The sequence below is a fragment of the Taudactylus pleione genome, unplaced genomic scaffold (assembly GCF_031769625.1).
Source record: "Taudactylus pleione unplaced genomic scaffold, aTauple2 ptg001889l, whole genome shotgun sequence".
Classification (NCBI taxonomy): domain Eukaryota; kingdom Metazoa; phylum Chordata; class Amphibia; order Anura; family Myobatrachidae; genus Taudactylus; species Taudactylus pleione.
This window is the reverse complement of record NW_028286286.1, coordinates 276427-290882: the sequence shown is the minus strand read 5'-3', so window position 1 is coordinate 290882 and position 14456 is coordinate 276427. Positions and strand designations below refer to the sequence as shown.

The following is a 14456-nucleotide window of genomic DNA, read 5'->3' as shown; positions in this document are numbered from 1 at the left end:
GATTTGTGGTGCACTATGGAAATATGTCCCCTGTTATAAATTACTGCATTTCATGTTGCAGTGTTGTCTATCACCAATACTATGGGCCGACTCGCTTATGTGTCGTTATACAAATCCAGACTAAACCTTATTAATTAGTTTCAGAGAACTTCTCGTGTATTCTTATAAATTTTATCTATGTATCTTAGATTACTTGCAGGATATTTATAATCGCTAATCACTTTCTCACTTCCTACACAAAATTAATTTGGGGTTGTTATCCATTTTCTTACCCTCATTTATTTTTATCATTAATATATAACCAAATCAGTTCCTACAAAATACATGACTAATATAATTAAACAGTTATTTAATCCCTGTAAATAAAATGCATTACAGATGAGTCCTCATTCACATAGAGCAGAGGTTCCCAAACGTGGTCCTCAAGGCTCCCCAACAGTTCCGGTGTTAGAGATATCCATGGTTGAGCACAGGTGACTTAAGGCCCCCATACATCAGAGACTGATCGCTGCGACGCAGTCATTCAGAGATGCCGGGTCAGCGGATGGGTGAAATCCAACATGTTGGATTTCACAGATTTGGCGATCACGATCAAAAATGTAACCGATCCTGTGACGGATCACGGAACATCGATGTCCGCTAGTCGGCATTTCCAACCTGCGGATCTGCGTTTTCGACCGGCGTTTCCGATCTGATCGCAGCGATCCATCTCTGATGTATGGGGGCCTTTAATTAGTACCTCAGTCAATATGCTCAACCATGGACATCTCTAACACGTGAAATGTTGGGAAGCCGTGAGGAGCGCGTTTGGGAACCTCTGACCTAGAGTATTCCCAACACCACAGACTGAGACGCTCCAAGAGGGGTAGTGAGCCATGTTTTCCTTATACGCATCACACCACTCACAGGGCACTAGAGAATCTGGGCCGCAACTTTAACCACACAGGAATTGGGTGTAAATGTGTACAAAGGGCCTGATTCAGTGATGTGCGCTGATCCCAATATTTAACAAACTGCGCATGCGTCACAGGGCTCCGTACGCATCATCAGCTTACCAGCCATTTTGAATTGTACACCTCACAGCCTCTTTACTGTGATGGCCGTAACAGACTGACAACTGGGGCGTTCGCTCATAAGGGTCAGAGTTATTACCCCGTCAGAGTGCTGCACGGCACACACACAGGGCAGCCAGAGCATTGGGCGCCAGCTGTTGGGTGTTCGGAATTGTGACTACTTTACACGCGATTCTTTAACAGGCGCACATTTACTGCAGCTACTGTACACCATGTGTTTCCTCAATATACACAGTAAGGGGCCTATGTATCAAAGCTTGATGAGATAAAATTGTGAGAGAAGAAGTATTAATCAATCAGCTCCTGTCATTTTTCAAACACAGCCTATAATAGCGTTCCCGTTAGGCTGGTTTAGCGGAGCCCTCACAGCCTGCATGTGCCGCCTTCACCCACGGGTCGCAGTGTCCCGCGGGTGGAGAAATGTGCGGTGACCCAGTCATGCGCCCGGCATCTATTCTCCCTTTCTGCATCGCTTGGGGGCTTCCCGGCGTGTCCTTAAGTGCCGGGCACGCCCCCAAGAGTGACGAACATGGGACGCGTCTTATAGACACGCCCCCTTTTCAATGGCCACGCGTACAAAAGTGCCCTCTCTAGCTCCGGCGCCCTGTCTGCCGCCGGAGCTAGAGTGAACACTATATAAAATGTAAGTTAGAAGCTGATTGGTTGGTGATTTATATGTCATAATTTTATCTCTCATCAAGCTTTGATACATAGGCCCCTTAATCAGAACCCTGATATGTATAGTAATTACATAGCAGCCAGTACGCGGTTACACAGGTATATACCATACACACACACACACATATATTATATATATACATATATACATATACACACACACACATATATACGCACACACACACACACACATATATACGCACACACACCTAGATAGACAGAACTTGGCTCATCTTCCAGTAAAACAACTCATTCATATCAGGCCTAGGCAGGAGAGCAGAGGCATTTATGAAAACTTTGTTTAATGTACTGAAAAGCTGTCGCTGAGAACATTTAGGGAATTGATTTTCTTGCCATTGATGAACTCCTTTTTATTTTATCACTGTATTAATTACTGTTCCCTTTTTTTTTTTTTGGACAATTTAATGTAAAAGACATAAAACCCTGGGAGTGAGGCAGATGTGTGCTGTGTGATTCTGAACATGTCACTCTTTCCACACGCAGGAGAAGCGTCCTCGCTCCGGGATTATGCCGCCACCACTATGAATGAATTCCTCGGCATGTTCGGGTACACACAGCCCAATGTGAGGGATGAGCTCGCAAAGAAAATCAGCTTTGAGAAAATGAATGCTGCTACCTCAGAGCCCACTTCTGCTGAAGACCCCCTCAGCAAGCGAGCCAGGTTCTCTAAATATGAGGAGTATATCCGCAAGCTAAAAGCTGGAGAGAATCTGACCTGGCCTGCGCATGTGGGAAAGACAGAAGAGCCCAACTCCAAACCTGTACAGGGCAAGGAGAGCGCTCCAACCCTGCAGCCAATACAGCAGCCCCTATGTACCAGAGCCCCAGGACACGAGGCAGTCATTGCGCAAGAGCCCAAAACCGCCGTCTTGCCTCTGTCTACGGCCAGCAGCTCCCATATGCAAGGCCTTATGTCTCGAGCTTCCAAATATGACTTTTTTATCCAGAAGCTAAAAACAGGAGAGTCGTTGAGGCCACAAAATGGAAACACTTACAAAAAGCCCTCCAAATATGACCTGGAGAATGTCAAATATCTGCACCTTTTTAAGCCGGGTGAGGGTAACCAGGACATGGGTGGCTCTATTGCTTTTAAAACAGGGAAAGTGGGTCGCCCTTCCAAGTACGATGTACGCAATATCCAAAAGCTGACCCCAATGAAAGCAGCAGCGGTCGTCCCCAGTATATCCCCCGCTCCGCTGACAAGCACTCCGACCACCCCCGTGCCCGCCTCCGAGCAACCAGTATCATTGCCTTTCAACACTCCAGAGTATATCAAATCAACCTTCTCCAAGACCGACTCCATCACTACAGGGACAGTCTCCACTGTGAAGTAAGTACTTGCTGCCTGCTGTCTGCACCAATAGATAGAAAAGAAAGACACAGTAAGGTCCAACACAATGTACTGAGGTGGACAAGGCAGAACGTGTGTCTGGGACTTAGGAGGGTTGGTTTAGTGCATGGGAAATATTTGGGGGCTTGTAGGAAGAAGGTTATAGTTTGTTGATGTGTCTAGTAGGGATTTCTGTTTATGTGTGTGTGGAGGTGACGAGAACACCGCAGGCAAAGTGTAGGAGGAGGGGGTTGTCTATAAGTAAATGGTAGATCATGGCTTGGAGAGGATTAAAGTATTCTTGGTGTGGGTAACTAACATCCAGATCCGGGAGTGTGGCATGAGACGGAGCTGGGTAGGGAGCTTAATGGACTCTAACCAGCTCTGCCCTGTCTTTCTCACCAGGAATGGACTGCCCCCAGACAAGCCCCCAGAAGATGTAAATATTTACCAGAAATATATTGCCAGGTAGGAGTGGTTTGTATGGAGGTGGGCCAGGCGACATCCACCCATGTACCATTTCTGTCTATCATCTACACTAACCCCTACACCCTGATGGGTACAGGGAGAGACCTCATACACCGAGTGCCTGTTCTGTCTGTACATGGACCGTGTGTCAGCGTGTGGCTTCTATGCATGCCTTGCATTACCTGTGTGAATGTTTACATACAATAAAGTACATTATACACCACCACTGCGGTGGAGCCGGACCTGTTTTCTCTGCTTATTATATCTCAGTCACTCCATCCCTGTAATAGTCACAATATCGCACGTTTCATCTTTTTATACCTCACTGTCTTATTTTCCTTTCAGATTTTCAGGCAGCCAACACTGTGGCCACATTCACTGTGCGTATCAGTACAGAGAGCACTACCACTGCCTGGACCCTGAGTGTAATTACCAGGTAAGGGAGCCCGGCCCCGAGCAGACACTGTGTCCCCAGATCTATGACCGTAGCCTCGCAGAGCAGCCGTGTAACTCTCCTCCGCCTTCTTGTGTTCTTTGCTCAGAGATTCACCAGTAAACAGGATGTGATCCGCCATTACAATATGCACAAGAAGCGCGACAACTCTCTCCAGCACGGCTTCATGCGTTTCAGTCCATTAGACGATTGCAGCGTTTATTATCATGGCTGCCATCTAAATGGGAAAAGCACACACTATCACTGCATGCAGGTAAGTATTGTGCTCGCTATGCTAAAGCAGCCATTATACTTGCAAAGACAAAGTCAACTCGCTTCAGATGTAAGACCAAGCATGCTGTCCCTCAATCAGTATTATACTGTGCTTACATGAGTGCTTCTCCCAAGGGTATGTGCCCATCAACACTGTGTTCAAGCCCAATGCCATGTAAAGCCAATGCAGATATGACCACTACCGCACTGGTTACCCAGCATCATCGCCCAGATTACCGTGAGTGAAAGGTGGACGCAGGCCTATATAAATTCACAGCTCACATTTCCCAGGTCACCCAGCAGGTGCACAGGTGTAATCATTACTCACTGACACATTTCCCAGGTCACCCAACAGGTGCAGTCATTACTCTCTGACACATTTCCCAGGTCACCCAGCAGGAGCACAGGTGTAATCATTACTCACTGACACATTTCCCAGGTCACCCAACAGGTGCAGTCATTACTCACTGACACATTTCCCAGGTCACCCAACAGGTGCAGTCATTACTCACTGACACATTTCCCAGGTCACCCAGCAGGTGCACAGGTGTACTCATTACTCACTGACACATTTCCCAGGTCACCCAGCAGGTGCACAGGTGTATTCATTACTCACTGACACATATCCCAGGTCACCCAGCAGGTGCACAGATGTAATCATTACTCACTGACACATATCCCCCAGGTCACCCAGCAGGTGCACAGGTGTATTCATTACTCACTGACACATTTCCCAGGTCACCCAGCAGGTGCACAGGTGTATTCATTACTCACTGACACATATCCCAGGTCACCCAGCAGGTGCACAGGTGTAATCATTACTCACTGACACATTTCCCAGGTCACCCAGCAGGTGCACAGGTGTATTCATTACTCACTGACACATATCCCAGGTCACCCAGCAGGTGCACAGATGTAATCATTACTCACTGACACATATCCCAGGTCACCCAGCAGGTGCACAGGTGTATTCATTACTCACTGACACATTTCCCAGGTCACCCAGCAGGTGCACAGATGTAATCATTACTCACTGACACATATCCCAGGTCACCCAGCAGGTGCACAGGTGTATTCATTACTCACTGACACATTTCCCAGGTCACCCAGCAGGTGCACAGGTGTATTCATTACTCACTGACACATATCCCAGGTCACCCAGCAGGTGCACAGGTGTATTCATTACTCACTGACACATATCCCAGGTCACCCAGTAGGTGCACAGGTGTATTCATTACTCACTGACACATTCCCCAGGTCACCCAGCAGGTGCACAGGTGTAATCATCACTCACTGACACATTCCCCAGGTCACCCAGCAGGTGCACAGGTGTATTCATTACTCACTGACACATTTCCCAGGTCACCCAGCAGGTGCACAGATGTATTTATTACTCACTGACACATTTCCCAGGTCACCCAGCAGGTGCACAGGTGTATTCATTACTCACTGACACATTTCCCAGGTCACCAGGCAGGAGCACAGGTGTAGTCATTACTCACTGACACATTCCCCAGGTCACCCAGCAGGTGCACAGGTGTATTCATTACTCACTGACACATTTCCCAGGTCACCCAGCAGGTGCACAGATGTATTTATTACTCACTGACACATTTCCCAGGTCACCCAGCAGGTGCACAGGTGTATTCATTACTCACTGACACATTTCCCAGGTCACCAGGCAGGAGCACAGGTGTAGTCATTACTCACTGACACATATCCCAGGTCACCCAGCAGGTGCACAGGTGTAGTCATTACTCACTGACACATATCCCAGGTCACCCAACAGGTGCACAGGTGTAGTCAATACTCACTGACACATATCCCAGGTCACCCAGCAGGTGCACAGGTGTATTCCATTACTCACTGACACATTTCCCAGGTCACCCAGCAGGAGCACAGGTGTATTCATTACTCACTGACACATTTCCCAGGTCACCCAGCAGATGCACAGGTGTATTCATTACTCACCGACACATTTTAAAAGATCCATAGGTGGAGCTAATTATTTCACATGTGATTCTGTATGGAAAACATGCACTGTTTGGGGTCCTGAGGACAGAGTTTGAGAACCTGTAACCTAGGTGGAGGCAGATCCAGGGTTGTCATGGCCAAGCCAACATGGCAGCTACTACTGGATCCCGGTGACACTGATTCCACCAACGCTGACAAAACAGAAAACAAGCAGCTTTTGGGAATTGCACTAATTATCGGTAGGTTTTCAGGAGATGATGGAGAAATGAGAATCCTCCTGCAACGCTTTAATGTTGTCTATTACAACATGCTAAGTATAAACTAGGCCAAGAATTACATGTTATCCCTGGCTGACATAATGCAGTACTGGGAAAATGTAATAGGGTGAGAGATTAGAAAATGTCAGAGTTTAGCAGTAACCTCTCAGTAAATTCGCCCATTGTAGATCCCCAGAACATACAAACTCGCATGTTTTTAGATGAAAAAACTCTCACTATTAAACTCTCGTCCAGATGTTTTCCCATTTTAAAGATAAAACGACCAATGTGAGAGGTTACTGCTAAACGCTCACATTTCCTACACTCTCTCCCTATTACATTTAGCCCCAGATGTCAGCCCTTCTATCATCCAGTGCACATATTATATATATTATTATCTGATGCATCCATGTCACACTCACATCACAGGCTTACATACAATACAGCCAGCACCCTGCTTTATTATACAGCATAGACCCCACCCTGACCATCACCCTGCTCTGGTAACACCCTTCTCCTTCATGCAGGTCCTATCTAGCCCAAATACACAGGCAACACCCTCTTCTATTGTACACAATGGTGACATCTCTCTGTGCCCCCTCTCCTCATAGTGCTATATTGTTCCTAGTAGCTATTAATTGGTGTATATTCTATATAAATGTGTGATACTAAACCTATTATTACCAGTTATTTATATAGCGCACACATATATTCCGCAACGCATTACAGAGAATATTTGGCCAACACACGCACGCACACACACACGTACACGCACGCACGCACACACACGCGTACATTTTTGTTGGGAGCCAATTAACCTACCAGTATATGTTTGGAGTGTGGGAGGAAACCGGAGTACCCGGAGGAAACCCACGCAAGCATAGGGAGAATATACAAACTCCACACAGTTTGGACTGTAGTGGGAATTAAAACCAAGACCCCAGTAATGTGAGGCGGTAATGCTAGCCATTACACCAACCAAGCTGCCATAACGCTAGCTATGAGATTAGTGAGAAGAATGACAGCACCATGGGATGGCATAGGACAATTCTATACAGCTCCTAGAAAGGCATACTTTTGGTAAATAGGGAATAAATGAAATACCCTACAAAACATGACTGATTACATACTGGATAGTACAAGTTTACAGTGTATAGTATAATCTGCTACCCCTGGTGGATAAATGCTCAGAGAGGAAAAGCTGCAATAGGGAGATAGGGGCGATATCTGGAGCTGAGAGAGGAAAAGCTGCAATAGGGAGGTAGGGGCGATAGCTGGAGCTCAGAGAGGAAAAGCTGCAATAGGGAGGTAGGGGTACTTCCTGGAGCTCAGAGAGGAAAAGCTGCAATAGGGAGGTAGGGGCGATACCTGGAGCTCAGAGAGGAAAAGCTGCAATAGGGAGGTAGGGGCGATACCTGGAGCTCAGAGAGGAAAAGCTGCAATAGGGAGGTAGGGGCGATACCTGGAGCTCAGAGAGGAATAGCTGCAATAGGGAGGTAGGGGCGATACCTGGAGCTCAGAGAGGAAAAGCTGCAATAGGGAGGTAGGGGCGATACCTGGTTCTCAGAGAGGAATAGCTGCAATAGGGAGGTAGGGGCGATACCTGGAGCTCAGAGAAGAAAAGCTGCAATAGGGAGGTAGGGGCGATACCTGGAGCTCAGAGAGGAATAGCTGCAATAGGGAGGTAGGGGCGATACCTGGAGCTCAGAGAGGAATAGCTGCAATAGGGAGGTAGGGGCAATACCTGGAGCTCAGAGAGGAAAGGCTGCAATAGGGAGGTAGTGGTAATACCAGGAGCTCAGAGAGGAATAGCTGCAATAGGGAGGTAGGGGCAATACCTGGTTCTCAGAGAGGAATAGCTGCAATAGGGAGGTAGGGCGATACCTGGAGCTCAGAGAGGAAAAGCTGCAATAGGGAGGTAGGGGCAATACCTGGTTCTCAGAGAGGAATAGCTGCAATAGGGAGGTAGGGGTAATACCTAGTTCTCAGAGATGAATAGCTGCAATAGGGAGGTAGGGGTAATACCTAGTTCTCAGAGAGGAATAGCTGCAATAGGGAGGTAGGGGCGATACCTGGAGCTCAGAGAGGAATAGCTGCAATAGGGAGGTAGGGGTAATACCTGGAGAGTGAAAACGGCTTTCTGCAGGTGTACCCCATACGTTGTTAATGGCGCGCACATTTTATGGCCAATGATGATTCATACACACTGACAGGTGATCTTTCAGCGCTGCTGGCAGCATTCGGTAGAACACAATGGAGGTTTATGGATGCGCTCATTAAACGCATGGTACATTCTGCAACCTGGATGCTTTCTCTGCGCTTTTAGTAGTTCCATCGTATACAAGCACTAAAGTAAATATCAGACAAGTTTTAAACATCATGTATAGTTCAATTAATTATGTCATATGTATTAACGGTGATGATAGTGGTTTAGGAAGTGTGTCCTATCTGGCGACAATATTACTTTATGGTCATCTCATGAGTTATACTAGAACATGTATTATACATGAGAAAAACCTCCACACACTGGACTAGAGAATATTAAAGGTATAAATGTCATATGTTTAGATGTGATGCCTTCTGTGTACTATGGCTTCCAATGGCGACTTTGCCTTGAGGCTGGATATGAAATGACTGACCTGTGTCTCTGTATAGGTTATGGGGGATCTGGCCAGTGCACTTCTCCATAATACAACTAAAGGTGTGATGAGCTGGAGCCATGAGATTTGTGTAGGACACACTTTGGTTATGTCCATAATTGGTGTGGATAAATTTCAGTTCCTTGTTTATACAAAGCCCACATTTTTCAAGCTTTAGAACCAAGTGCCATATTGCAAATTATCCTTCTGCAGCTTTTTGTTTAATCTTTTTATTTTTTTTCCTGATCCCGTGGCGGGGTTCTGCTTTTTTTCAAGGTGTCACAAGCGAGTATGCCTTTGTACAGCAAACAGCTGGAGATTTTTTTTTTTTAGTTTTGGGTATTTGTCAGAGGGTTTTGTTATTGTCTGTTCTCATCAACCTGCTAGCAGGACAGGAACGAGCAGAGGAAGGCATGGGAGGTACTGCTCCCCCCCCCCCCCTCGCCTTTCACTTGAGATGGTGCAGACCCTGGCACTTGGCTCCTGTTTTCCCCCCTCAGCTGCTGCATTTTCAGATTCCGCACTTTTTTTGTTACTCAATATGGCAAAGTTGCCCGGTTTGCCTGGAGACAGATGCCAGAGGGAAGACAAGCTGAACATTCCATTAGTGACGTGATGACTTTGAGCATGGACTTTCTCCTTCCTGTACATTGCAGACCACCCCTTGTACAATATTCTCTCTTCGAACTCCCTTTCCCTAAAAGTGATGTCCTGCAGTGTCCTGATCATTATGGTCACTTCTAGGTCAGCAGGCTCGTGGACATTCTGATGTAAAGGTGACTCTTTATTCTCCAGGTGGGATGTAACAAAGTCTACACAAGCACCTCAGACGTTATGACGCATGAAAACTTCCATAAGAAAAATACTCAGCTGATTAATGACGGCTTTCAGCGTTTCCGAGCCACCGAGGACTGTGGCACGGTGGAATGCCAGTTCTATGGCCAGAAAACCACACACTTTCATTGCAGGTAATCAGGCCACCACATAGGATGTAGAGCAGGTCAGAGAGTGGAAGAGTAGCACAATGACACATTCTCTGTAAGGACAGATTAGAGGTGGGTATCACTCAGTGATGGGACGTGTGATAGTGGCCCCTGTGCGGTTAGAGGTGAGAGGAAGAGGTGTATGTAGAACATGTGTCACAAACGGACAATAAAGGCCCATGCACACTGAGGATGTTCTGAGTGATATCGGTGTAAGATATTGGGTGTACACACTGAACGATATCGTTCAGTGACATCATCCTGCCACACCCATGAACGGGCACTTTCTGATGATATCGTCAGATTGGCCTGCGTGTTTGCACGACAGCAAACATCATTAACGACCCAGTTTTGGTGCATACACACTGGACGATATGAACGATATCGTTCACTTTTATCATCTAGTTAACAGTTATGCCGCGTATCCACTAGCAGATATTAATGAGCGATTGCGGCATCGTAATCATGCAATGGCTCATTAATCGTGCATGAATCGGGCATGAAAATGTCGAAAATGACCAGCGATGTGCGCTCCCCCTGGGCATTTTCAACAATCAAACATCGCCTGGACATGCCGGTCAATCTGCCAATAACGAGAGATTGGCCATGTTTGGGGATGAGGGAGGGTGCCTGCACTGAGTGACTAATCGTTCAGTGTAGGCAGCGGATGGGGAACGACGGTACGATTACGATGTCGTAATTGTACTATCGTTATCTCATCTGCTAGTGGATGTGCGCTTTAACTCTCACAGAAGATTTAGACCTTTCACGTGTATGAGGCTCAGACTTTTCTCATCTCTCTCTGCTTTCTGCAGGCGTCCAGGATGCAGCTTCACCTTCAAGAACAAGTGTGACATAGAGAAGCACAAGAGCTACCACATAAAGGACGATGCGTACGCAAAGGATGGTTTCAAGAAGTTTTACAAATATGAGGAATGCAAATATGAGGGGTGTGTGTACAGCAAGGCCACCAACCACTTTCACTGTATTCGCAGTGGCTGTGGCTTCACCTTCACCTCCACCAGCCAGATGACCTCACACAAACGCAAACACGAGAGGCGGCACATTCGCAGCTCGGGGGTACTCGGGCTCTCCTCTTCCCTCATTGGGGAAAAGGACAATGACCTAGAGGAATCCAGCAATGATGATCTCATTGACTTCTCTGCTTTGAGTAGCAAGAACTCTAGTCTGAGTGCCTCCCCCACCAGCCAACAGTCTTCCGTATCCCTGGTCCCCACTGTCTCCGAGACACCTTCTCCACAGACACTCAAATCCACCAGCACCATTCCACCAACAACAAAGATCGCCACACTCCTGTCTCAGACATTACCCACTAATATGCCCTTGGCTTTAGCCTTGTGTAGTTCAACACTCCCTGCTGGAACTGGGACATATTTTCCTATCCTGAGCGGCCGTGGAGGCAACTCATTGCCAGTTAGTGCCAGTAACATAATGCCCATAGCTGCCCCAGACTCCTCACCACTCTCTGCTTCTGGGGCCAGCGATCACAATAGCACTTCTCCAGCTGCTATATCCATTATGGAAAGGATTTCTGCGAGTAAGGGGGTGATCTCTCCTATGATGGCGCGGTTAGCGGCAGCAGCACTCAAGCAGTCTCTGACACCTGAAGCAGGTGAGCTTGTCTTGTAGGTTTAGCAATTGTTATAACCATACCTTTCATGTCACTTTTAGGTTATAAGCTCGTCGGGTCAGGGTCATCTTGATGTGCACACTGCCGAGTACGATGTTGGCACTTTATAAATGATAAAAAGTTACTCTATGCTCTGTTTTTTATGCCTTTTTATTGGAAACGGCGTTGGCGAATGTGATAAATCTTGAGTACTGATTGAGGTTATTACGTTACAGTCTGCTAATTGCCATTGTTTACTTGGATTATTTCAAGTTACATAAAAGGGTTCGTGGTCCCACCACATAATTGGTGGACGACTCCTTGCCACTTTGTGGCTTCCGTGGTCGTCTTAAACAGTGAATTTTGGAATCTGTTAACGGACAGTCACATCTGAAAAACTGCAATCACTTTTCTAATGGTAATTTTACTCCATTTTTATTTTGTCAAATTGCCACAGGCGGTGGTCAAGCATCTGGGCGCCCCGGCATCCAATCAGAAGCTGCAGACACGGAGGGAACAATGGTCCAGAACAGCTGTCAGGAGCACAGCCTGGACCTGAGCCTGAACAGGTGAGAATCGCTCTGCACCACCCCTCTTAGCACTTTCAGGTTGCAGCCATTAACATCAAGGGAACAGTGACAGATTCTTGTGTTATTACCCATTACTCACATACGCTATTATATGTATGTTATCAACTGTTGCATTTTAAAAGCAGCACAGACGGCGTAGTGGTTAGCATTACTGCCTCACAGCACTGAGGTCATGGGTTCGATTCCCACCACGGCTCTAACTGTGTGGAGTTTGTATGTTCCCCCTGTGCTTGCGAGGGTTTCCTCCGGGTGCTCCGGTTTCCTCCCACACTCCAAAAATATACTGGTAGGTTAATTGGCTCCCAACACAAATTAACCCTAGTGTGTATGTGTGTGAGCATGTGATAGGGAATATAGAGTGTAAGCTCTTCTGGGGCAGGGACTCATGTGAACGCCCAAATATTCTCTGTACAGCGCTGCGGAATATGTGTGCACTATATAACTAACTGGTAATAAATAATAAAAGGCATAGGCCCCTCAATAGCAGTACGATTGCCTGAGCAGCTAACGTTACGTAACTTTCTCTTTCTGTTATTTAGCAATGAGCCCAATGGTCAAGACACAATACCTAATCCACTGCTCCATCCCGGTCTTATGAATAAGGTAAGGTCAGAGCAAAGCAGTCTATGGTGACACCTCGCTGCTCAGGCTGGAAGCAGAGCAATGCACAGTCTATGGGGACAGTTCAATGCAGCAGGAGACCTGTCCCACATGATTTACACCTCCACATACCTGTCCCACATCATTTACACCTCCACATACCTGTCCCACATCATCATTTACACCTCCACATACCTGTCCTACCTCATTTACACCTCCACATACCTGTCCCACATCATTTACACCCCCACATACCTGTCCTACATCATTTACACCTCCACACACCTGTCCTACCTCATTTACACCTCCACATACCTGTCCTACCTCATTTACACCTCCACATACCTGTCCCACCTCATGATTTACACCTCCACATACCTGTCCTACCTCATTTACACCTCCACATACCTGTCCCACATCATTTACACCTCCACATACCTGTCCCACATCATTTACACCCCCACATACCTGTCCCACCTCATGATTTACACCTCCACATACCTGTCCCTCATCATTTACACCCCCACATACCTGTCCTACCTCATTTACACCTCCACATACCTGTCCCTCATCATTTACACCTCCACATACCTGTCCCACATCATTTACACCCCCACATACCTGTCCTACCTCATTTACACCTCCACATACCTGTCCCACAAGATTTACACCTCCACATACCTGTCCTACCTCATTTAAACCTCCCCATACCTATCCCACATCATTTACACCCCCACATACCTGTCCTACATCATTTACACCTCCACATACCTGTCCCCCATCATTTACACCCCCACATACCTGTCCTGCATCATTTACACCTCCACATACCTGTCCCCCATCATTTACACCTCCACATACCTGTCCTACATCATTTACACCCCCACATACCTGTCCTACATCACTTACACCTCCACATACCTGTCCCACATCATTTACACCTCCACATACCTGTCCCACATCATTTACACCCCCACATACCTGTCCTGCATCATTTACACAATTTTTGAACTTTTTAGAGAAATTCTCCTGAAAACTATGTCGGTATTGGTCATATTGTGCTATTTAAATGCTTCCAAGCGCCTGATTATTCATTGTCAGATGTGTGCCAGATATTCTGCACTGTGGGCCTCATTCAGCAGCGGATGCAATTCTGCGTGGTTAGGTGAACGCAGGTGTCTGACCGTTTAAACGCCATTCTATGGGAGTGTATAAATTAGCCATTGCGATTGCTTTCGCAGTGTGAGACCTCTCTGCGTGCGAGAAGAGCTGCCGCAATGGCTGCGTGGCTGTCCGATCTGCGTTGATGTTACAAATGTTTACGCAGGTAAGCGACGTCGGATGTAGATGAGAAGGCGGCTTTGGGCGTCCCTTTGCCTGGGTAAGCTTTTTTAGCTATTAGCATATTTTTGCAGCTGCGTTTCGTGCAAAATCGCAGCTGCGATGGCATTAGGGTCCGCTGCTGAATCAGGTCACGTGTCTCGGCATTTCTCCACACTCGGGGATG

At 46.9% G+C, this 14456-nt stretch overlaps 1 protein-coding gene and 1 long non-coding RNA gene across 11 annotated transcripts in view; one reads left to right on the top strand and one right to left on the bottom strand.

Annotated features, from left to right (window-relative positions):
• LOC148436230 (uncharacterized) overlaps positions 1 to 14456 on the bottom strand; it is a 168443-nt gene that overhangs the window by 61750 nt on the left and 92237 nt on the right. The gene's annotated exons all lie outside the window — the stretch shown is intronic.
• The window catches only part of CASZ1 (castor zinc finger 1), a 356057-nt gene that overhangs the window by 319946 nt on the left and 21655 nt on the right, over positions 1 to 14456 (top strand). For 7 of the 9 annotated variants that reach the window (XM_088465170.1, XM_088465173.1, XM_088465169.1 and 4 more), the window contains 8 exons: positions 2256 to 3102; positions 3508 to 3570; positions 3916 to 4006; positions 4113 to 4277; positions 9942 to 10114; positions 10945 to 11762; positions 12217 to 12328; positions 12889 to 12952. In XM_088465170.1, the coding sequence (XP_088321296.1) occupies positions 2256 to 3102; positions 3508 to 3570; positions 3916 to 4006; positions 4113 to 4277; positions 9942 to 10114; positions 10945 to 11762; positions 12217 to 12328; positions 12889 to 12952 (2333 nt within the window). The remainder of the gene's footprint in view (positions 1 to 2255; positions 3103 to 3507; positions 3571 to 3915; positions 4007 to 4112; positions 4278 to 9941; positions 10115 to 10944; positions 11763 to 12216; positions 12329 to 12888; positions 12953 to 14456) is intronic. The other 2 variants (XM_088465168.1, XM_088465174.1) reach the window with 2 other exon arrangements.